Here is a 24221-nt window from a genome sequence, read left to right as displayed (position 1 = left end):
TTACAATAACCATTTATTGTGCTCAACGGTCAAAACTTACAGTAAATGCAGCATAAAAATGTATCTCCTACTTATTGCTACTTACTTCCTGTTTATGGGACAGAGAAACCTCTTAGCTCATGTAGCTAATGATTATCTACTTTATATACTGCAGTGCTTTTTTATCATTTTATTTTATATAAAACTTTGAGGCGATAAGTCATTGCGTCCATTGTGGAAGAGTCTTCAAAATTCCTCCAATGCAATACCGGCCATTTTCATTGCAGAATTAACACAACAGTTAATTGCACCTGACAGCATGGCACAAAAGAGCAGCTGCAGTAAAAAGACATCCAGTTACTTAGACTTTAATGAGAATATAAATTAAGTTTGTAAACGACATCCAGGCATTTAACCTGTGCTCGCTGTACACGCCCTCGCGCTCGTATAGACTCAATCACAGATCCTCGGTAATTATCACCCCGCCACCCTGACTCGCACACCCTGCCGTGACGTCACAGGTTTTGGTGCCAGTGTTTCCCCTCCACTTATTGGGGGTTAAGCGAGGGTTCGCCCGCTTCCATATTGCTCCCTGTCGTCGGCAGCAAGCAGGTACAATGTGTCTTGAAAGTCAACTTATGAAAGTTTTATGGAACTCAGAGAGCTTAAGTGATCTTCCCAAGCTCTGCAGTAGCCTGCAGCATGCAGGATGTCTGCTTATATTAATTTCATGGAGTTTAAGAGGTCACCAAACTCATTTGGAGATTCTTACTCATTTATGAACTCTGCAACCCGTCTGTTCTGCAGCGCTCTGAGCTACTGGTCTTGAGATGCTTAAATTTACATGGAATATTATATGGCGAGGTGGCGAAAGGTATAGTGCATTTGGAGTTTAAGAGTGAAAATGCGCACCGAAAATGATATTTGCCTTGTTTTAATGAAATAAAGGTGAGCAAGCAGGTGTATTTTCTCGGCCACGTTGCCGGGAACCTGGCAGCTGGGGGAGCTCCGGTTAGGAACGAAGCTGTGGGGAAATTGGCTTATCCAATATTCAGAGGTTTCCAATAAGACAGTTGGCTTCTCAGAGAGCAGCTTAGCTGGAAAGCACTGGAACCCTGAGGGTGAAATGGAGTAAATGAGCTCCCTAGCTTGTCTAAAGTCGGGCAGAAAGCAATCCCACAATGAGTTGGAGCATATTCTATTACACTTTACTTAAGCAAGACTATAGGATGAAAGCTTGAAAATTAGCCCGGTGTGTGACATCGACGGATGACAGCAGAAAAAAAAAAAGAAAAGAAAAATCTTCCGTTCGGCTTCTGTGGCCGATCTCCCAGCGTGTGTGTTTAAAACCAATGAGGCCTCACATCTGTGCGGGGACTGATCTTGGTTCGAGGGGTAGTGGGTGATTAATTGATGGTCACATCTCGCTGACTGCTGCCCACGCCGCTTTGATGAAGAGGGATTAGGTTGTGCACCACGGGCTCAGCTGATAATAGGAGAACAGAAAGGAAATGCTCATGTCACGCTCTGCGGCAAGGATTTCAATCAAAGGGCCGGCCCATTCACAGAGCCAGGACTTTTAAAAACAACTAAAACCCTCAGCTTCCTGCAGCTTCCTTTTCGGATAATAACCGTTTCCGAGTTTACAAAGCCAACTCTTTTTAATTGGGTGCATGATTCGCAAAGGCTAATTTTAAGAAACTGAAAAGATTGTTACACTTGCACCAAAATAGCATTTGAGTTGATAGAATTATAGCAATTTTACCAGAATACCAGAAATGTGTCGCAAAATTCACATTTAGATTTTAAATCCAAGTTAAATTACTAAGAATCAAACAAGAATTGTCATGCGACTAATGAAAGATGGTAATCACAAAGGGGGTGAGTGACATGACTGTGTTGAGGTTGTGGTTAAGCTACGGTTTCATCTATCTAAGCCTTTATTTAGCCTTGTATCCTGTCTCGGTACCTGCTGAACTGAGATCAGTCCTCAGCTCTCCCTGGAGACGCCACTAATGTCACATACAGACTTGGCAAGCTAATATTTCACACCCAAAGCCAGAACCTATTAGGGATGACTACTTACCATAGACAAGATGTGTCCTTCACAGCGGCAACCTTCACATTCAGTGTTTTCTCAATCGCCACACCAGCACACAAACGCAGACGTGTTGTATAAAGACACACATGCGCAAACATACACAGTAATATTTTGTGTTATATTTCATCCACTGCCACATGTGATTGTACTGTCCTTCCCCCAACAACCTTATCATACCCTTGAAATATTAGAAAACACACACACTGCATATAAACCAGCACTGTGTAAGCAGTAAAAGTGTGGCACCATATTGCACTAAGTGCAATTGTCCACCTGTGGTTTGTGTGCATTAACTATTGCATCGTGCTCAGGTAAATTAAAGAATTACGAACACACAATAATGGAGAAGGGAAGACAGGTCATTGCCTTGTCGTTTGCAAACGCAACTCACGATACCTTACACCAGTGGCGTAGGCAGAAGCTGTATTTTGGTTGAGCCACTAAAAATTGGATTACCTGTCTCCCGCATAGTTATAAATGCTATGTAGAATTGCATTGTAATAATAAATAATAACGTGTAAGGGAGGGATTTCACAATGGTTTGGTTATGCTCCAAATTGTTTTATCACTTTGTTTTAATCAAATGGCAGCAGTATGTTAAAACACACTTTCTAAGTTTTAACATGCAGGGCACCAATAAATCAATGTTATATTTACTTGGCGGGAGGTATTTACGCGAGAAAGTACTGCTCTGAAAAATCAGCTGGAAGAAGAAGCACAATATCTGAACATCTGCTGTTGCATGGCTAAAGTGTCTCTAACTCTTCTGGCTCTGTTGGATTTAGTTGAGGGTCATCAGTTGAGCTGTACCGAAAACCCAGCACCCTCTTCCCTATGAATAAAACCCAGCGGTCAACACTAAGACACTGGAGGAGGAGGTGTTTCCTTCCTCCCTAGTGTAGCAGACAGCTACTTTAGCTCCTCTGCACTCTTAGTTCTCTTTTAAGCTGTTTCTTAGATTAGATTATTAACCTTATGTATCAACCTCATGTACTTCAATAGTGTTGCAAACACACTAGTAGACACACTAGTTATTCATTACTTGTTATGTCACTCTCGGTTGTTCTCACGTTTGTCTCCATCAACTCTCATCAATCATCAATGACCACTTTAGCTTCCGCCTTCAGAAAGCATATGCCAAAAGACACGTATGAACAAAAACAAGCTCAAAAGCTGACATGACACTGATAAAAGTTAAACAAAAGCTTGTTTATGATTTTATATGACTGCTAAACATCACTGAATACATCTAGTTTGTTGCGTTTGACTATTATGGTGTAAATATATGGCTGGAGAGGAGATTAGAGACCGTAGCAAGTTTCCCAGGGCCTGATTAATGTTCTCCACCTTTGTATTGAACTACGCGAAGGAACTCTCCACCTTGACTGCTCCATTAAAGTAAGAAGCCAAAGTTATCAATCGAGGCGGTAGAAGAAGGGGAAGTCTCCTCAACAAACCGTGGCTCCGCGGACTAATGGATGGCGCTCACTCGGCTGCAGAGAGCGAAGACGAGTGAGGGAGGAGGAGACAGGGACCGAGTGAGTGAAGAAGAGAGAGAGGGAGAGAGAGAGAGAGAGCAGGACGTTGACTCTACTGTACAGGGTTTGACTGATTATGCATTTTTTTCTTAAGCTATTCATAGAGGATAGATTCATCATTCCAATTTGTCAAGCTAGCAAAGATTTCAATTAATTATGTGCAGCCAAAGACTGGGCCGTATTAGCCCCCTCTGTCAGCGCTAGACTGAGGCCCATTTACCGAACTCAAAATAAAGAGGTATCAGAGATGTGCTGGGAAGCACCAGTAATTAATTTGATGAATGCCTTAGCAGCACAAACAGTGGCAGCCGTGCATCTTTTCATCAGACACCGGCAGCAGTCTCGGCGCTCGCTGCTAATTTGAAGAGGGGGGTGGGGAGGTGGCTCATCTGTATAGTGGATGCGTCTGTGGCCGAGTCCATTCCTCAAGCTCCGGCAGCCTCCCGCCGTCCGCGCACTGTGGCAGAGGGGGTGTGGGGGGCTTATGTTTGCTGTCAACTTTGTCCTTGTGCCAAGCAACTCGCTCCACTCGTGCCCAGTTTTTTGTCTTTGGGGCCTGAACTAGATAATGTTGGGGCGGCTGCTAGATTAATGGAGGTACGGGGTTATCATTTCAGGCTGCTCTTGAGCATTTTTAGTCACGGTGTTGGGGTGAAATGATAAATATTTGGAAAAAATAAAATAAAAAACAAGTGATGAAATGTCAATAATCAATTTTTCTATTTGATCAGAGTCTTTAAGGATGAGGGTGCCTCGAAATAATGATAGATGGTGGCGGTAACACAGTAGGAGGTGCTACTGGGCCAATCTAAAATGATGGATCATATTATTGTTATTAGGTGAAAGCTTCAGTGGCAGCCGTTGGTGACGCACGCCATCAGCAGCGACAGGACCCCGGGCACGAACAAAGAAATAATTGGACCAGTGCCACGCAATTCTGGTTCATATTTTCACGAGCAGAGAACCTCATTATAAATCAGGTCAGCCGCTGATACCGGATCATAAATCAAAGGCGGACATAGCTTGAACAATTAGATAATTACTGGACCACCGTGTCACCGCCGCGGATGTGTTGTGCCGCGTCCCTGCGAGGAAGCGGAGGAAGTCACAAAACACCCCCAATTACACTTTGTGAACCAAATGAGGCTGCGCGGAGGGGCCCCGGATATTTAAGGAAAAACGGGGGTGGAAATTGGACACCATACGCGAAATCAACAGGAGTCCAACAGCGAGTCGTTTACAGCAATAAACAAGCAAATAAATATTCTTACGGTCAGTCAACCGCTCCCAAAAAACACACGTCAACAGTCACTTTCGGCCAAGTCCCTCGACTTGAAAATTGTCAAGCTGCGGAGGGTCTCTTCAGCGCGCGATTGCACGGCCTGCCACTGACCCCTAGTGTCACTCGGTGGCTCGGTGGCGCCGCTTGAACTGCAGCATGGACGCCCGCTCCTCTAATTCTATGTACGGCTCTTGATCACCCCGAGGCGGAGGCTGTCTGAAATCTAGAGGCAGGGGTCCAATTGACCCCAATTGAAAGTGTCATTTCACAGGAATTGCCAAGTTGGAGATGCTCTCGCAGGCCAGGATAAGCGGATGTTAATTCAATGTTGCCCCACCACCCAGCCCCCCCCCCCCCCCCCCCACACACACACCATTCCCCCAACCACCACCCCCTCTCCCCTCCACACCCCCAACTCATCTTCATTGTTTGATACTTGAGCAGCTTTTCCACTCCGCCAACCCCCACGTGGCCGGCTGGACTGGCCGGGCGCAGAGCTTGCCTGCGCCGCTTTCTTGTGTCAAAGCCGAGTTGCGAGGAAGCTCCAGCAGCAGTCGAAAATTGAGGTCACGCGGCACAAGAGTGAACCGACTGGAACAGATTGTTTTGGAACCTCCAGGCTTTCGCGGACACGTGTTGATTCCCGTCACGTCGTGTCCTAGCTTTTACCTTCACAACTCCCCTGGTAGCAGTTTTTTTTTGGACGGCAAGAATGTACAACACCCCCCCACACACCCACCCCACCCCCCTTAGCATCACTTGAATTAAAAGTGACAGAGATCCAAGTAATTTTTTGGTCAAGAAAATAGATTACATAAGAATTGTTTTTAAATGATCTCAAAAATGTGGGTTGTACTGTATTTCAGAATCAATGGCATGGCTGACGCTTTACACACTCATTCTTTCAAATAATCCCTCATTACAAGAATCGACATTGTGTATTGAATTCTAGTGATCTGTGTCTGTTTTTAACCGCAAAGGACAAGAACTACTAGGTGACCAGCAGAAATCAATCTTTTGGTGTTAATTTAAACATATTCTTCTACATAAAATTACAGTGGAGGAATAAAGAAAAAAAAACTGTGACTAAATTGTAGTTTGTTCTCATGCTGTAAGTAGATTTATGCTGGTGACATCAGCTATTTTTCCACAGCAGCTTTCTGAGCCAAGAGGAGAAAATGTAAATGTCTCATTAGATCAGCGCATCCAAAGAACTTTAAATAGATATTAAAGCTACACATCATAAGCCCCAGCTGCTCTGGTGCATGCCCTCAGTCAGGAGTCAGTGTTTTAAAGCACAATTGATCCTTTTATGATGTCATGACCACTGTATGACCCGTAGCAGGGGGGCGGTTCTACTGTGGGAGGGGCTCGATGGGCGCAAACGTGCAAATCGCATTGCGGGTGCAAAAGCGGCGTTGTGAAGGTCTGCTGATGTGCTGGTGGGAGGAGGTGGGGAGGTCAGGTAGGACGCAGGGCCCTGTTTTAGTCAGAGTGCCGTCATGTGTTCACCGGGCCACGTTTGGCATGTTTCTGACATTCTGTCATTATTGTCACTTTACATGGGAGGCGGGGCGGCAGAGAGAGCGAGCACTGACAGCAGATTGACCCCAGATGCTGTTCATTTGATTGATATCTCTACAGACAACGATCCCCTCTCTGAACTGCGGTGGTGCTTACACAGGGAGGCGTTGGGAGGGAGCAAGTACAGGAGAAATGTCACACCAGGGAAGTCAGCGAGGCGTAAAGCTCCGCCTGACGAGTGCAGGGTCAGTGGCTCCTCTCTGCCCCCTTTGTGCCCCGGGTAAAATGATCTAAGTGGCTCTGGACCTCTGCCACCGATCCGCTGGAGTGCAGGAGTCAACTGCGTAGGCATAACAGAGTGCAGGCCGGCAAAGGAGTTGCAGATAAAACTGCACACAGTGTGCTATCGCCCAGAGGATTACGCTCATTTATTTATTTCTGTTGCTTTCATTGCTTGTGTTTTCTTGTGGGTTTGTTTGTTTTACAGTTACTCGTAAACAAACTAGCCTGTGCAAGGGGTAGTATGCAAGCAAACAAATCACAGTTCAGTTGCTTTATGAGCTATTCTGGCATGGACGGCCATATACGGTGATGATGACAGTGTTTATTTTTTTAGCTCGGTCCGAGCCTCACAGGTAAGGAGCAAAAAGGGGAGAGGTTGAGATTCACATTGTTGTCTAAATGACTTGCTGGAGGGCAGAATCCATATCAGTGGATGCATCCTGTAAGACTGCAAGACAGACAGCGCAACATGTCTGACCTGACCCCTGTTCTCTGTTCACGCTCAGAAAAATAAATATAAATCATGGAATTACTGGTACGGTTAAAATAGGCAACACTATGCTTTAACTCTTTAACACTGGGAAATAATTGCATGAGTGAGTTTACCAATGGTTCGTCATTTTGCTGCAATAACTTACTATTGGCATGTAATTGTGCTTGTGCAAGTATGTGAGGAAGCTAGTTATTGTGGCAACCCCGTCACCTCGCGGGGTAATAAGGTCAGCACAGAAAACAACCCACAGGCTCAATTCCCAGCAAATGTGATGAAAGGAACAAAGCACACACACACACACACACACACACACACACAGTCCCAGCCTTATGTTGCAGAATCCAAACCAATCGAGTCAATTGCCAGAAAACATCACATGACCTTTCAGATTCACTGAGCATCAAGCGTGAGTGGGACTGGCGTGCTTTCCATTTCAGTGAACCCTCTGCCCCTCCCACCCACTCTGTCACCCCTAGGGCACTGGACCCTCAACAAATAATTACTCTCGGAGGAGTCTGTACAGCACAAGACAGAGTCAAAAGGGGGGGGGGGAGAAAGAAAAAGCTTGATTCTGATCTTGACCCATACTTAGGGTACTCGCGCTATTAAATCATCCCTCACAGGGGTGTTTTCATTTGAACAATTCAGCCACTGCACATTCAAAATGAGTAAGGTCAAGTTCATTTATAGGAATATTCCGTTTTAAATGTATACCACTGCCTCGATGAGGGGGAGCTGGTAATGTTGGGAATTTGCAGCAGTGAGCTACTGTTTTTCAAAATCCTTTAGTAAAGAGCCTAGGAAGGCTTAATGTCATTGGAAATGATTTAATATACACAAAACCAACTCTGTGCAATTTAACAAAAGCACCAAAATGTATACTTATTGTCTGTTTTGTACTTTTTCGCTATTTTTATTACAGAAATATGCTTACGTATGTGTTTGACAAATCATGATTCAACAAACAAACAGGAATATACTGCTGGAAACAGATGCACAGTTGGCAGATAACAGTTTCTTCATCATCTGTTTTCTTATCTGGCCACAAATGAATTAATCGTGCACAGCTACTGGATAGCTCAGATTTCTACTTTGAAACCCACTCCATCTTTTTGGCCTGTTAAGTTGGTTTGAAAGTTTTCAGGGGTTTCTTGATCAGTCAGCGACTGCACCAAGCTGCACGGAAAAAGCCCAATCGACCAGAGTGACTTGTAAACAACGGCAGCTGCTAAAGACATTAGCATTGAAATTCTCTTGTGAATTTTAGGAAACGCTGCACCTGGTGATCACAGTCTGGAGCCTATCAGGAATGTTTTATGTAGTTGAAATGATTGAAAACAGATAAAACATAATTTTTTAAAAGATAAGAAATATCCAGCAACAATTGAAAGTATTTTTTTTCATAGAAATTTAAGACACTTAAAACTGGTCTTCTCTAACCTTTATTGAGCGGACAACATTGAAATGTCAGGACTGCACAAACCAGGTGGAGGCAGTGACTGCTCTAAACTCTGGTTTGTACCACTGTTCTGCTCGACAGCACTTGGTGGGGTCACGGGTCAGTGGGTATTGGCGCCACTGACACTCAACAGTCAACTTCCACAATGTTCTAACTGTTATTTACAGGGCAATAGACATTGCTTATCAAGTTTGATAAAAGGTATGTCTGTCTGAGTCTGTGGAGAAAAACTAGACCTATGGAAAATACTGTATGTCTGCCATCAACTAACACACTGGGTGAATATACAGTATATTTAGAGTGGCAGAAAGCTTCTATGTGACAAAGACTGTAAGTTTATGAATTGTCTTGCAGCATACTCAAAGGCTGTAGCAAACCTTTTAAATTATATATATATGTCTATACACATACATACATATACATATATATTTATATACATACATACATACATACATGTATATATATATATATATATATATATATATATATATATATATATATATATATACATATATATATATATATATATGTATATATATATATATATATATATATATATATATATATATATATATATATGTATATATATATATATATATATATATGTATATATATATATATATATATATATATATATATATATATATATACATATATATATATATATATACATATATTCTTTTTTTCTTTATTTTTTTTTCCCCATTTGAAAATAAGGAAACCACTCCAACCAGCAGAACGAAACCAACGATAAACTCAAACTAAAGGTCATCTAACATCTGAAAGGAAGAAATCTTTGAAATGCTAAGCAACAACCTGGGGCTCATAAAAAGAAGTAAGAAGTAATGATAGTAGCAGTTGTCAAGGCAGTGGGAGCAAAAAAATTAATTAATATCTGGCCCAACTTTCGACATGAAGGCACATTAACTTCTTTGATCATAACTTGGATTTTGAGAGAAATAAACAGTACAAACAAGATGGTGTAAAGTCGGGCAATGTCATTGACCCACGTTATCTTTGAATGCGGCTGATTCCCTTATTATTACATTTTCCGCCAAGCAAATTTAAATCTGTCTCACCACGAGGTCAAGCACGTTTAACCCAAACATTAAGCTCATTACGCTGTCACATCCGCGTCATCAAATTAGGGCCAACATGAAAACACAGTTTCTTCCCTCTAAGAGGGGGCAAACTGTTGTGACACACAGCAGGGACAATCCCAGTCTTTTCTAATTTACCTCAAACTAAGAGAGGAAGACGGATGTGGAGGGGCCAGAAGTCTTAATGCAACAATCTTATTTCATGGATGATATTGCCCCTTCCCCTTCTCTATGCCCTGTGAAGTTGATTTGGAGTCATGGTTGGTCCTTTTGATATGAGGCTGGGTCAGACCAATTTGCCACCTGGTGAGGAGAGGGAAGTGGGGAGGTACATTTTTTAATTGTCAGGTCACTTGGCGCGGGGATAGAAGATCCTTTGGGCACATTGTCTGTCTTTGTGTGAAGGACTGGCCATCGGAAATCCCCCACCTCATTATGAGGAAGGGAAGATTAATTGACCAGTTCACTAACTGGCAGCCTCAAGACTAGATCAACTTAGCAAGGGAGCTGACCAATTAGGGACTGGACTACAGCACCTTCTCTTCTACTAAGAGTAATCCTTTATATTATCATTAGTCTCTATAGTCCTGTGAGAAAGATCAAGGCTTAGGTCCCCTTTGTCAAAGGCACAAAAAGACAGCATGGGTTGTGACAGGAATAGTAATTGCAAGGGTTCCTCCAAGTCCCTCAGATTCAAGTTCAGTAACACTGCAAACAAACAGCAACCCCGTGACCTGTCAGATTAATTGACATATATACATCCATACATATATACAGTATGTTGATATATATACTGTATGCATGTATGTATACACACACAGATAGATAGATAGATAGATAGATAGATAGATAGATAGATAGATAGATAGATAGATAGATAGATAGATAGATAGATAGATAGAATACTCACACATCTTTTCTTTTTACATCATAGTTTGTTGGTTCAGTAGCACATGGTCCATCAATCCCTAAACACCTTGTACATCATTCAGTATAAATGTTATTGTCAAACCAGTGCGTGGATGTGTCATGGCCCCATAGGTGTCAGTAATCTGGTGTCGACACCTGTCTGTCCCAAAGGGATACTACAATGTCATTGACAACAGCGACTTTGACATGAAGCATATAAAGTACCCATACAGATCCACACATTCACTAGAACGGCGAGTCTCACTTTGTCTACTGTGCACACAAAAATGCTCTGAGGGCTGTGAGAGCGCTGACAAGATGTCATCATCACTCACTTCAGGAGGCCATTATGGATAGGACACTAATATTCCGTGCAGATATTCTGGCATCTTTTTTCCCCCCACCAAGGGCCACATATCCCTTGTGGCTGATCGGTAAAATTGGTTGACATTTTCCTGGCTGCAATTAACCTTCGATTTGACTCTCAGTATTGCCTGTCTTCTTTTATTGTCTTCTTGGGGGGAAAAAAAGTGGTGAAAGGATACCACAGCGGGGAAAAAAAGGGAAACACTGTTTTTTTGATGTTGACCAGTACCTTCGAGTCCTGATTGTTTTCTTTCCCTGTGGATGACCACCAGATGAAAAGAAGATGAACTCCCCTAGCAGGTTGTGGCTTTCATTACAAGAGGTTAATGTGGAGTGGCCAATGAAATGTACGAAACACCACTAAAATGAAATCAGTGCTAGGATTCAAAATAGAAAAACTATTAATTTATTCAAAACAGAACTTTGGTTGTTTGTTTATACTTGAAATACCTCATGCACACAGTTGTATTAGTCTTTTGTCTTCCCCAGTTAAAGTCGCAAATCACTTCTTGCTGTTATTTGCGGTGGCAAATCTTAGTGGATATAAACTATATTTCACCACTACAGAACGTAGCAGAGCGACGCACATGAACAATAAGAAAGAGGCTTTGGAGCTCCACCCCCTCCCAAGTCTCAAACAACCACTGACGAGCAAGGAAAATGTCAAGAGGTGATGTGCGCTTATGATGCCGCAAGCGCCTAAATGTCGAGTGAACGAGCTGGACAACTATTATTAGTATGCTGGGTAATTTCATTAGGTTAGTCTACAGATGCTTCCGTCCAATCAGAGGGTTGCCTTTCAGTGCAATGTTTCATTTCCACTGTCTGGAAAGCAACAGACAGAGAGGATGTGTGATGCGATGGTCTACCCCAGATGAACTAACACCACTCGAGCTTCCCATATCAATTTGATATATTCTTCGATCTGTCAATGATGAAAATCACCTGTCGCCCCTCAATTCTTTACTTTTAGAATTTTCTCATCAGAAAAAACGAAACACAAAAGCAGACGATGCAGGAACCCTAAAACAAAACAAGCCATGTGATCTTATGAGACGCGACGGGAAACCAATATCAGAGGAAAGGTTGCGTGCAATGTCTGAGCTGTGGGTGTGCTCATCAACACCATGCATGTCCCAGATCAGTCTCGTTACTACTGCTGGAACTTGAGCCGTTGGCAACTGAGCATTTCTCCAAAAGGTACGTGGCTTTATAAGATTAAGAAAGATACGCTGAGGCTTTACTAGGCTTTGTCAATGACACAGTTGTCAATTTAATCCATACTGTTGCTGTTGTTGGATTCAGGTTAATGTAGACTTGATAATCCTGAGTGAATGTGCAGCGTTGTGTTAATGAGGCAAGTAAGTCAGGAGCCGACCATCACTAACTCATTGCTCTACAAAACATCCCTAAGTTGTGACTGATTAAAGTTTTCTACCTAGCCACAAGAGAAGGACAGTCTTGGCGTTTGATGTGGAGCTAATTGGCTACCCGGTGGCTTCAGTTAACTTGCCCCATGCTGCTAAGTTTTTACATCTACCACTGACTTCAATCAGGTCAAATCACATGAAACAAGTTGAAGGATTACATCAAATGTGACTGGAAACAAGCAAATCCCCCCCAACACTGAACTATGCATCAACACAAAGAGGCAGGCGGTTGGAAGCAAGTGGAAAATAAGCAGAATAATATATAAGATAATTCAACTCAACTCTAAGAAGGACATTGTGTTTGGGTAAACTGTTAAACCGTTGGCCATGAAGTTAGTTAGTTACCTTTTGGAAGAAGAAAATGATGTGTTCCAACTGTCCAGGTAAAATTAATTCATGACATTTGCTTGGTGCTACAAAAGACAGGTAAAAAAAAACAAAAAAAACAATAACTAACATTTTTATTCCAACTTTATGGGCACACTGAAAGAGCAAAAATGTTTCATGACACTCACTTTGAGGACCTGCAGCTCTTCTTCCTGTGGTGATTCACCTGCCAACCAAGCCTGACTCCAACCACCAGCTTCTAGTGCTCACCCCTGCACATGCTGCTAACAGCTTACGGCTAAAATCTCCAGCTCTTCTGCAAGAGACTTCAGCTGTCCATATCAGAATCAATATTTTAATGCGTCCCCATCTTCCCATCACCACAGAAGATTTACAGGCGGGCGAGGAGATGAGGTTATGCAGAGTTTGAGCTTAGGCGAAAAAACCCCAGCGCACTGCCTGAACACAACTGGCATACATTATTCAAATGCAACGGTCACAAGACCACTCGCTTCTACCCAGCAGTGTAGTAAAGGGAGTGACACTTGTTATATATACAGTATATATATATATATATATATATATATATATATATATATATATATATGCTTATATGTGTGTGTTTCAGTATATATGTACATATTATCAAACTATAATGTTTTTAATTGTGATTAAGCTTTCAACTTCCATAATTAACTGCGATTAATCGTTTCTTACTTGTGTTTTGATTTGTATACTTATATAATATAATAATAATTCAAATAACATATAATTCTGTTATTTTTTATTTTTATATCCATAATTAAGTAAAGCAATTCTTACTGGAGTGTCTTAATTGGGAACCGGTGTTACATTACTATGTGACATGATATTGAGAATATGGTGCCAAGTGTTGCATTACATGACGTGATATTGAGAATATGGTGCCCAGTGTTGCATTACATGACGTGATGTTGAGAATATGGTGCCCAGTGTTGCATGATGTGACATGACGCTGTGACATTCATTTGGTGTAATCTACATGAGAGCATGGATCCATTCTGACTTGTATCAACATCGTGAGCTGGCAGTGGTGGTGTAATTGTGTGGGGGAGAGTTTCCGGAACACTTTGAGCCCCTTCGTAGCAACTGAGCAAAGTTTAAATTCCACAAGGTTTCTGTTGCTGGTCCATGTTCATCCCTCTATGGCTACATATGGTACACATGGTCTGATAGGGGTGTGCCTAAGTATTTAGTATTTAGTATTTAGTATTTAAAATATTCACTAGATACATTCGATCAATAGAAACACAAGGACACACTCAAACAAACATGCTTTTCATCGGAACTAATAAAGACTAAAAAACCAACTTGTGTTTGTGTTAAACTGCTTTACCAACAGGTTACTCTGCAAAATAACCCTTTCCTTTGTCTTCTTTTCCGTTGTTCTACTTCAGCGCTACAAAAGGACTTTCTGGCTTTGGCTGATCAGACTGTCTACGCAGCTTCAGTCTAAACAAGGTTAAAAAGGCTTGTGCCCTTGTGCAACAGAAACACAGGAGATAAAAAAAACAAAAAGACAACGCAGATGGCATCATGATCCAGTGCCGTGCCCCGAACGTCCTAGCCCTGGTACACAGCTAGGGCGAGGTTATACAGAGCCTCGCATCTCGTAGGGCTGGAGCGCTGGCTTAACGTCAATCACAGTAATGTTAGCTGACAGGCTGGTGAGGGTGGTGACAGGGCAAGGTTATATGTCACTGTACGCTCGTGGCCCGCGCAAGGACCCTGACTGCAAGAGCTGAGTCTCATGTGAGAGCTGATCCTGAGGGTTTAGGATGCAAATGAATATACCTCACAACAGTCGCAGTTCCCCATTAGCCAATTTTGTCTCCCGAACCCCCAGCTGACGGCCTCGGCTGTCTGAACAGGAGCCCACAGTGCATCATCGTTAACGTGCCTTTACGGTGCTGTACGTACTGATGTGTTAATGTCTGGCCATTATTTTCGCTCTGTAGAGTTGCCCCTGCAGAGTTGATGTCGTGCTTTGTTTTAAAATATTCAAATGTATTCTAAACCTAAACATCTAATACCGAATACTGTGTAAATAGACTTGGAGACACTTTAGAATAACTACACACTTTTAATAGTAATGCGTTTTGTGAGCCATGTTTGTTATTGATTGTGTGTCCATTCGTTATAAACAATGGATTACGGTGAGAGTTGGCCCACCCTCATCTCTATCCATGACTTGCATCCATTTACTAGATTCACACTTTTGTAGAAAAAATTTAATATTTTTGATTGCTACTATCATTATTATTATCATTATTATGAGTAGTGAGTAGGTCCAGACCTTAGTGGTAGTAAATCATTCATTTCAGCAGATAACAGCTAACCTGGAGTCAGTATTAACTGTCCACCTGGTTTACTGCAGTACAAAAACCTCTCTGGACTTTTGCCATGTGGAGTTTTTGTGGAGTTTTTCGTGAAATCTTAATGTGAAATGATGATGCTAGTTTAACGGTGATAGATCGCTGCATTGGGTCCTTCTGAGTTGTGAATTACGTTCACCTGGCCAGTTGACATTTAATCAATAAACATGTGAACTGCTGCCGTGACCCTGAGCCGCAGGGATTTAATTTGGTTTCCCCACACCGGCCACCGCCGCTGAAGGACCCCTGCAGGCTCCCGAGAAAAACCTCTCGTCACCTGTGGTTCGTGTCAGCGTCCTGACGCTGTGCAGAAACAAAAATCTCACGCTCCAGTTTTTACAAGTGAAATAATCAAAGGCATCCGGCAGCGAGTTGCAATATGGCATTGTCAGGCCTATAACAACATGTCAATAGTAATTTAAATTTTTTTTTGAGAAGACGGTCTTTTAAAAAAACAACAATAATATCAGTGTACTTTGTGGGGAATGTTACACGATGAAGACAAACTCAGCTCCAAACTTGAGCATTGCCCAAACAATACTTATAACAATGCCAATAATAATAATTAATTTGACAAAAAAGATTCTGCTAGCATCTTAGACAATTAGTTTACTTCAACTGTAGTTTAAAAGTAAGGTAACAGTGACGATCGGGAGTACAGTACTGCACAAAAGATCAAACACGCCTTATTGAGCAGTTTTTAAATGCAATTTTCCAAATAATGTACGTTGAGTACACATGATTTGTAGCAAAGTAAGACGCGCGCTCATGGTAATACTGACGATTTTGTTGTATGACTTGCGTTATTCGACAAATGCATTTTTGTAAAATAAAATTAACTTTTTCGACATGATAACAAGATCATTTCGTGTTTTGCCTCATCATGTGTGGTAATCGCTGCAATCCAGGAAATTTGCCTGCTTGGAGAGTATGTGAAAAAAGCTGCTCAACTCAACATTGCAGCACTTTGGCAAGTTACAGTGAAAACGCTGCTTTGGTCAAATAGCCCTTCACCGAGCCTGGAGGCGTATTTGGGAGTCATTGCCTCGTTGGGAGAAACATGGATGGCCCGGCCAACCGTGTTAGCGCCGCACTTCCACCGACTGGCTTCACTGTGGGATCCACTAAAGCAGAAACGATCCAATCAGCTTCTCTACCTCTCACCGTCATGGTGGTTTGAACCCAAAACCTCAACTTTGGAGGCATCGGACCACAGGACAGAGGTCCACTGGCCCAATGACCACTTCCTGTGTTTCACAGCCCACAAAGTTCTGCTTTCCTATATTCTTTTTGAATAATTTTTTCCCACCCTAATTATTCATTTCTAATGGATCGCACAATCACGTCCTATATCATTTAAAAATTTGTAACTTCTGTGCGTAGTGCTTTCAAGGTGTGCCTTGCAAACCCGTATTGTGAATGCGCGTCTTTCTAAATCACCTCTCCAGAAAGTATCTTCCCCCCTCCTGTCCGTTCTTCTCCTGTTACTGGAACACAACGTGGCCGCAGCAATGAGTTCATAGATTTGTCATACATGAATCTTTCACCTCAGTGAATATTTAATGTCGTCTCTGAATCATTTAAACCAAAGGCCTGTCTGTTGTTCTTCGGGCAGAATACACAACTTTGCCCCCCTCCTCCTTATTTTTTTTTCATCGTTCCTCCCACCATCCCACCTCACTCATCTCACTCCTCCCCCTTTCACTCTCTCTCTCTCTCTCTCTCTATCTCTCTCTCTGCTCAGTGGCCCTGAAATATGGCGCATTATGCCGCTCTGCTGATCAGTGTCGAGCGTTAAACCATGAATCTGAGCACGATGTAAATGATATGATTATTCCCTCAAAGGCACCATTAACTTCGCCGTCACGAAGCCTCCTCGAGTGCAAAGGTTGGCTTGATGAGACAATGAAGTAAACAGCCACAGCTTCACCATAAGTCAGCGCCGCACACACGGTAAAGCACGGCGTCACAAAGCCACGGCGGTTAAAAATGGGTGGTAGTTTTACACAAATATAAAAATGAAGTGACTATTAAATAAATGACTTGATAAAGAGTGGGGAGGGTTTTCGTCCTCAAAGTGAAAATGTTATTTGCTCCTAAGTCAGCGAAACCGACTGCCTAAAGAAGTCAACTGGAGGTCACTGCGGTTTCTGGTTGAGTGCGTTTGCATATGTGTGTGTGTGTGTGTGTGTGTGTATGTAGCGGGGAACTACAATATTCATGACCACCATTAACTCCATGTTTACCCTGACTTGCTTGTAGCTCAGCTGTGTCTTATATGCAACCTGAAAACACATAGAGTAAAAATTGCTCCTCTCAGAAAAGGCAATACTCTGCGAACAGAGGAACTGGAGACGTGCTGAGTCTCTTTCTGGATGAATTATTCAAGCAAAACATTGTCACACAAGTTCGTTTGGGTAAAACACAGCTTCCAGTCATTAAGCGAGAGTCTCTCTGTTTGAATTCCTCGAGTTATGGAAATACAGATAGACATCTTATTATCGCTACTGGCATTTCATTTACTCTAAATACAGTAATCACCCATCTATGACCTTCCTGTCAGTTCTCAGAATTGTGACATCCACCAGAAAAATACTTGCAATACACATGATGAATAGTGTAAATATAGCATTATTTACTGCTCCTCAGGAGGGAAAGAACGCTTTCTAGCTGCCAGCACAACATACTAGCTGTGAAAGTTGCTTCTTTGTTATGTTTGTGACATAATATACCAGCGACAAACTTATCAATCCTGTTTCTCTGGGTGTTTAGGTTTTTCATTCATGAAGCTGATGATTGGCCTCCTCTGTAGTCATGAATTGTTATTAATTTGTTTCATGTTTCTATTCAATTCTGAACCCTAACAACTCCTGTGGAAGGTAAAAGCCTGTCACTATGGCAAAACAAATTTTAAAAGAGTCCAACTCCAACACCTGCAGCTGGCGCAAAGTGCAGCCGCCACCTTCCGTCTGGGAAGAGTTACCACGATCATGTCACACCTGCCAATACACCAGACGCTCTTGGATGATTCAAAGCTAGAGAACTTTTTGCTGCAGCTGCTTCCAGTTTGTATCAGGATTCCACCAGTAAATACCTGGAACGTTTAGTGACTTCAAGATCTTTCGGCACTTGTTTTTGCTCCAAAATGTCTTCTTCCACCGTGTCTACTTGCACACTGTGTTTTTAATTTTGTTCTCATTTGTTGCGTTCGATTGCATTTCAAGACGTTACAGAAGTTGTTTAAAAAGTGCTGCAGAAGTAACCATTGAAATGTAGAATATCGTGTGTTGGAACAAACAAGAATTCGTCAGCATAGAAACCTCTGTTGTGCTCAAGAGAAACACGCAAAACACGTGAAGCTGATTAGCTGCTCAGTGCAACACTGACAACTTCACAGGTTGAATTATTATTACTTTCAATCAACTGCACAGCACAGTCCATTATATCATTTAAGCAACTGTGACGTTTATATTCCAGGTGCAAACATCATAATGACTGCAGGATGTGCAATATCACATAGTATATTCAAATAAAATAAAATCATCAGCTCAGTCTGCACTAGGGTTGAGGAGACTGGTGACCATATCAGTCACGGGTTTTACAAGTCAGACAGACTGAGCAAAGGGATTCAGGGGACGTACAGTACATTATACCACGTATGAGAGCGTTCAGATAACTTTTATCTGCCAGCATAGTCTGTTATTTTTCTCACATTTCATGGAAACACAGCGAACTGCATCCACCTGCTGGCCGACGCAATTTTGACCATGGATCGCAAAAAGAAAATGCAGCGGTTGATCCAATGAGAGCCACATCTCACACGTCCGGGGTCTTACCTGTCATTCCCTCGCTCCCTGTTTGCTTTGGCTCAGCATCCCATTTTCTTCTGACACTGCACCTGCGTTAACCACAGATGATAATTAGCAGAAAGTAATCTTCTGTTGTCTGTCAACGCAAAGCAAATACATTAAAGTGACAGTAAATAAGGCGTCACGGGCTTTGCGGAGGCAAAGATGGTGGTGACACAGCTGATGCGGACACACTGGCTACTATCTTTTAAAATACATAACAAAAATATTAGTTAGGGTCTCCTTCTGAACAGATAGCTTAGTTCAAACAAGAGAAACCACACCATTTCCACTCACACATGTAACCATTTCTGTTTTCTTTTCCGTCTGTGAAATCTCTCTTTCCTCTTATGGTACTGATTGAACTTATTCTGCTTTATGTATATATACAGTTTGTGTGTTTCACTACAACATTCAGAATCAGCTTTATTAACGTAGAAGGAACTCCACATTAGGACAGACCAATATCCCCACCTAGTGGTAAGAGAAGGCTGAACGTCAACTCTGACCTTTTTCAAATCTGGGTCGAGCTCCCCTGCAGTCGATCCTCTCAGTCAAAGGTTGTCCAGCTGAAATACAGACGACAGTATATACGACTTTAAAGCTGAACATCATTTCAAAAGAAATTCAATGACCATGTATAACCAATCTAGTATCACCTTTTTATCTTGTTATGAAATGAGTCTAATTAAAGTCCACCGTGAACATTTTTTCTTCGGTTTCCTAAATGTTTGCCAGTTTCTTCTCTCAACACCATGCATTAATACAATATAAGCCAAACTCAATTGCTTGTTAGAAGTTGTCGCTCAGGTGTTCAGTTGAGTTGAAAGCTCTCGATTGAGGTAATATGTCTCAAATAACAAAGGTGGTGAGGCAGAATCGCAAGAAAATGTGCGTTATCCAGTAAAATATATCATCAACTCAAAGGAATCGTTTGACAAAACAATACGAACGGCACCCCTACAACGTTGTTCTGCGACAGATAAATATCAGCGAAGATGACATGTAGTAACTGCCAACTGTCACTAAAGTGCTGAATTACACGTGGCAGAAATCTTGTTGACGCGAGCGACGACCAGGCCCACAGACTCCAAGATGGCGACCGAAGCGCATACACCGAAAAAGTGTTTGATTTCCACATTAGTGAAGCCCTTAAAATATGCGCAGGAGTGTTACTTTTCGGAACGATCCCGGAGAAATTGTCACTGACACGAACGGACTCAACGTGGCAAGAACGACAGAAACTAGTCGGACCATGGCACGGGTTTACGGCATCGTAAGAAAAGAAAAAAAGAAAAAAAAATCAAGACGTACATGCTAATATGTATGTTTTCTTTGTTAAATTTAAAACAAATATTTTTAATATGCATATGCTGTAATAAGGTTTTGTATTAAACTAATGCGCAAATGAACAATAAATAATAGTTTGTTTGTTTGTTTGTTTAAGCAACTGTTTGTGGACTATGAACTATAATACATCCATGGCTACAACACACGAGTTCAGTGCATGACAGCACAACTTTGAGGACATGAGGTCGACTTCGGCCACAGAGGAACTTGTTTTTGATCAGCGTGACTCGCCAATGAGGCTCCAGGAAGGAGTCACAGGATGGAGCTAAGTACAGCGAGAGGAAGACACGCCGAACCAATTTAATCTAATCAGAATCCAGATATGAAACGCAGGTGATCAGAGGTGTCAATAAAGACAGGAAGGAGGAAACTATAAACAATCACGGGTTTGGCTGCTCGGTACCCTGGAGTGCCGGGTGCATATTTTTATATTATCATTTTTACTTTGTTTTTACTTTGTTGCTTAGTTTAATTAAAATACAACCTTGTGAATGTTTTTGCGCCTTCGTCGTCTTCCGGAACAGTAGGCGGCGCTAGTTCGTCTTATCTACAGAATCGACGAAGAAGGAGGAGGGTAACCAGTGGCTAGCGTCGCTGCTGAGCTGTTAGCATGTTAAACTTGGACGATCTACTTTCTCGCGTTGCTGTTTCAAGGGATTTAGACAAGGTAAAGATAATTCATATGCGCAGAAGGCTTTCGGATGAGTGTCAAATCTTAAATAATTATGAGTGTGCCGTTCTATAGTTTTGATACACGAGAGATTGGTGACGTGAATAAAACAGTTACGACTCGCACTCTGCGCTGAACTTATTAGCAAAGACAAACTTCAAACTTCAGCTGCCATTGTAGTCTAAAACGACACAGTTATTTGAATGTTTTTAAGACACGGGGATTTTTTTTTTCTATTTTACTAATGTACTATTATAGTTACTTCTCCTTAAATATAAAAATAAAGAACTTGTTGATATAAATGTTTTACATTTTTGTGTAACTTTTTGCCACAACAACGTCCGAGGTGTGAGACAAACAGCTGTTACGGCTGTTTATCTCGAATGTGAATTTATAACTCGATTTAAAAGTTTTGTCATTTGATGCATCATGGGCACAGATGCAAATTAAACTATTTCAGATCCATTCATTAAAACACGAGGCCAAACTGTCACATGTCATAACTGAAACGGTCAAGCTTTTGAAGCTCTCTTTCATAACTTTGTAAATTCATATTTCAATCTTATTTGAGGAACTGTTGTGTAATGTTCCCGTTGTGCAGTCATGCGGCGGGGAGAGCATGGTCCTCAGGCCTTTCAGGCTCCTGTGGACGTCCATGCCAGCGCAGACGGCCAGGTTTACATGTTCAAGAGGAGAGCGAACGAGCTGTCTGGATCTTCGGACGAAGAAGAGCTCAGCCTCCTGGAGATGACGCCGAGGGTTCAGCCGGAGCAGGAGCAGGACCGGCTGAGGAACGCCCACCTGCTGGAGCGGGAGGTGACAGACGGGGACAGTCTCAACAAACTAGCGCTTCAATACGGCTGCAAGGTCAGAGTCACGGAGCCTTTTATCCGTTCCTCAAGTTATTAAAATGTCCTGAATGCCTCATCTCCGCCTCTTTCAACAGGTATCCGATTTGAAGCGGGTGAACAACCTCATGCAGGAGCAGGACTTCTTTGCGCTGAAATCAATCAAAATACCTATTCAGAAGCACAGCTTCCTCACCGAGACTCTCGCCGACCCGACTGACCCTCAGGACGAGACGTCATTTTCAGCAAATCCGCCGGAGCGAGCGAGAGCCCACCCACACGTCCGGGAGGTCACGGACTTTCTCATGGAGGTGGACAGTGACATGGAGAAACTGATTCAGACCACAAACGATGAAATTGACGAGTTTGCGGATCACTCTGAGGCACGACACAGGTTGGCTGGAGGCCTGGGCAGTCACGGTGCAGACTGGGGCATCAAGTGGTGGAACGCTGTGGTTGCCATGATCTTGATAGGCATCATTCTGCCTTTGTTTTACGTCATTTATTACAAGTTAAGGAAAAAAGAGTAGTCTGAGTGGCAGACGGTGGAGGGATAAGGTCACCATCTATCACCACTCCAAATTCCATTGAGGGGTTGGGAAACTGCAAGCACCTCAGCACGCCAGATATTCTCTCAGAAGCTTTGGGGACAATCAAGAATACACATTTATTACACAGAAATTACATTTATAAAAGTTTTTACTCTAAAGTTTGATAAATTATTTTAGATTACAAACATGGGCCTAAAGTGAAGATTTTCTGGATTCACTCTTGAAAAAAAACCTTTTGATCGGCTCTCACAGTGTTTGGTTTCTGAAACATGTAGGTCATTTGGTTCGGTGAGGTCCTATTTTCTCAGGAAGAATATTTATGATATTAACAAAATGTTTTGTCTATGTGAGGCAGTAAAGGTGCATCATATATTTTATTGTTTGTGTTTCATTTTCTGTCTGCAGTCATGTGAAATGTTGGATTGGGTCTAGATATTAATCTCAGTTTCCAAATTTTCCTCAGGGTCCTTCAGTATCAATAATGACAGGAGTGCCTGCAAATGTCTTGGCACTATATGGAATTAGTCCTTTCTGAAGTAGTTTGCTTTCTGTTAAATGACAAAACTGAAGCTCAAAATCCTGATCTTGTTGTGGAGTTACATCCACCTCACATGAACTATAGTGAACGGACATCAAACGGCCCGCAGTGCTGTTTTTATTTGAACCATGTGCCTGTTTAAGATGGTGAAGTATCATGGCGTATAGATGTGCATTGAAATTGATAGTATTTAATATAAAGAGTTTTATTTCTTTTATAAAATGCCAAATGTTGCGTTTAAAATGTATTTGATGTGGAATTTTGTACTGTTGTGTACATTGAATGATGTGAATTAGTGTTTTAGTTTTGTTTTGTTTAGCATGTGCCTCTTGCTAAGCTACTACTCTACTCCTCTTGGGGCCTAGTTAGGGCAAAGTTTACTGCAGGAAAACTGGTGCGGTAACAGTCGTATTTATGTATGAACTGAGTGTCGATGAAACACCAGAGTTTTAAAATGTTTCACGTAAAACATTGTGATGATAGTGAAAGTGCCTTTAACTTTTTGTTTGTCATGATTATTTATTACACTCCCTGGTACACTGAAAAATACATCATTTGTTCATTGTTGTTTGTCCAACGCACTTTATGAAACTGTAAGATTCAGTCTTTGCACTTTTTCAAGTTTGAAAATATTCAAAACTGAAATGATGACATGGTGTAAAGTTTTATTCAGCGTGTGTTTCTTGATTAAAACCTTGTTGCCCAAATTATGAGTACTTGTGTGTATTGGTGTGTTTGACAGATGTTTTTATTCACATCATATATAGAAACTCGTACTATATACACAATGATACAATATTAGTTTAACACACTGTTGAACTGCGTGAAGGTTAAAAAAAAAAAAAAATTGAACAAATTTACAAAGTGCTGCATTGCCCACAGGCACCAGAAGATGGCAGCATGTGCACACTTATAAATTTATGGGGCATATATGCATTATCGCCTCTGACGAAGCCTCCAAGTTAATGTTTGGACCACATATGAGCAAATCTAAGTAAAATCAGGCGTCATGATAGACAGGAGCAGCCCCACCGAGAATTTCAGTAGTTAATTTTAGCCCCAAGTAGAGAACCTGACTCCTTCAGGAGTATAGAGTGTCTTCAGTCAGTCCTGGGAGTGTGAAGACGCTTAAATGTGCGCTGTGGAGGCACAGTTTTGCTTAAAAAAAAAACAAAAAAAAACGAATCTACAAATACAGCATGACAGGAACTC

General features: G+C 41.9%; 1 protein-coding gene and 1 long non-coding RNA gene across 2 annotated transcripts in view; one reads left to right on the top strand and one right to left on the bottom strand.

Annotated features, from left to right (window-relative positions):
- LOC142896385 (uncharacterized) overlaps window positions 1–19809 on the bottom strand; it is a 115714-nt gene extending 95905 nt beyond the window's left edge. The window contains exons 1-2 of the long non-coding RNA XR_012928341.1: window positions 19562–19809; window positions 19041–19102 (exon numbers count right to left, since the gene is read on the bottom strand). This is a non-coding gene — a long non-coding RNA (uncharacterized LOC142896385). The remainder of the gene's footprint in view (window positions 1–19040; window positions 19103–19561) is intronic.
- Window positions 19810–20797: 988 nt separating this feature from the next.
- lysmd4 (LysM, putative peptidoglycan-binding, domain containing 4) lies at window positions 20798–23723 on the top strand. The gene is made up of 3 exons (XM_076038031.1): window positions 20798–21069; window positions 21674–21939; window positions 22019–23723. Exons 2-3 carry the CDS (start codon window positions 21676–21678, stop codon window positions 22448–22450), a joined length of 696 nt encoding a protein of 231 aa, XP_075894146.1. The 5' UTR covers window positions 20798–21069; window positions 21674–21675; the 3' UTR covers window positions 22451–23723.
- The last annotated feature ends 498 nt before the right edge of the window (window positions 23724–24221 follow it).

Source organism: Nelusetta ayraudi, unplaced genomic scaffold, assembly GCF_046127955.1.
Source record: "Nelusetta ayraudi isolate G7.1 ecotype Tasmania unplaced genomic scaffold, CSIRO-AGI_Nayr_v1 ptg000053l, whole genome shotgun sequence".
Lineage (NCBI taxonomy): Eukaryota > Metazoa > Chordata > Actinopteri > Tetraodontiformes > Monacanthidae > Nelusetta > Nelusetta ayraudi.
The sequence above is the reverse complement of the archived record's forward strand: the minus strand, read 5'-3'. Positions and strand labels throughout refer to the sequence as shown.

Excerpts from the sequence above, each read along its gene's own strand:
- lysmd4 (XM_076038031.1), top strand. The coding sequence starts at position 21,676 with ATGCGGCGGGGAGAGCATGGTCCTCAGGCCTTTCAGGCTCCTGTGGAC. Across the intron at positions 21,940-22,018 it reads CGCTTCAATACGGCTGCAAG|GTATCCGATTTGAAGCGGGT; the intron begins GTCAGAGTCACG and ends CTCTTTCAACAG.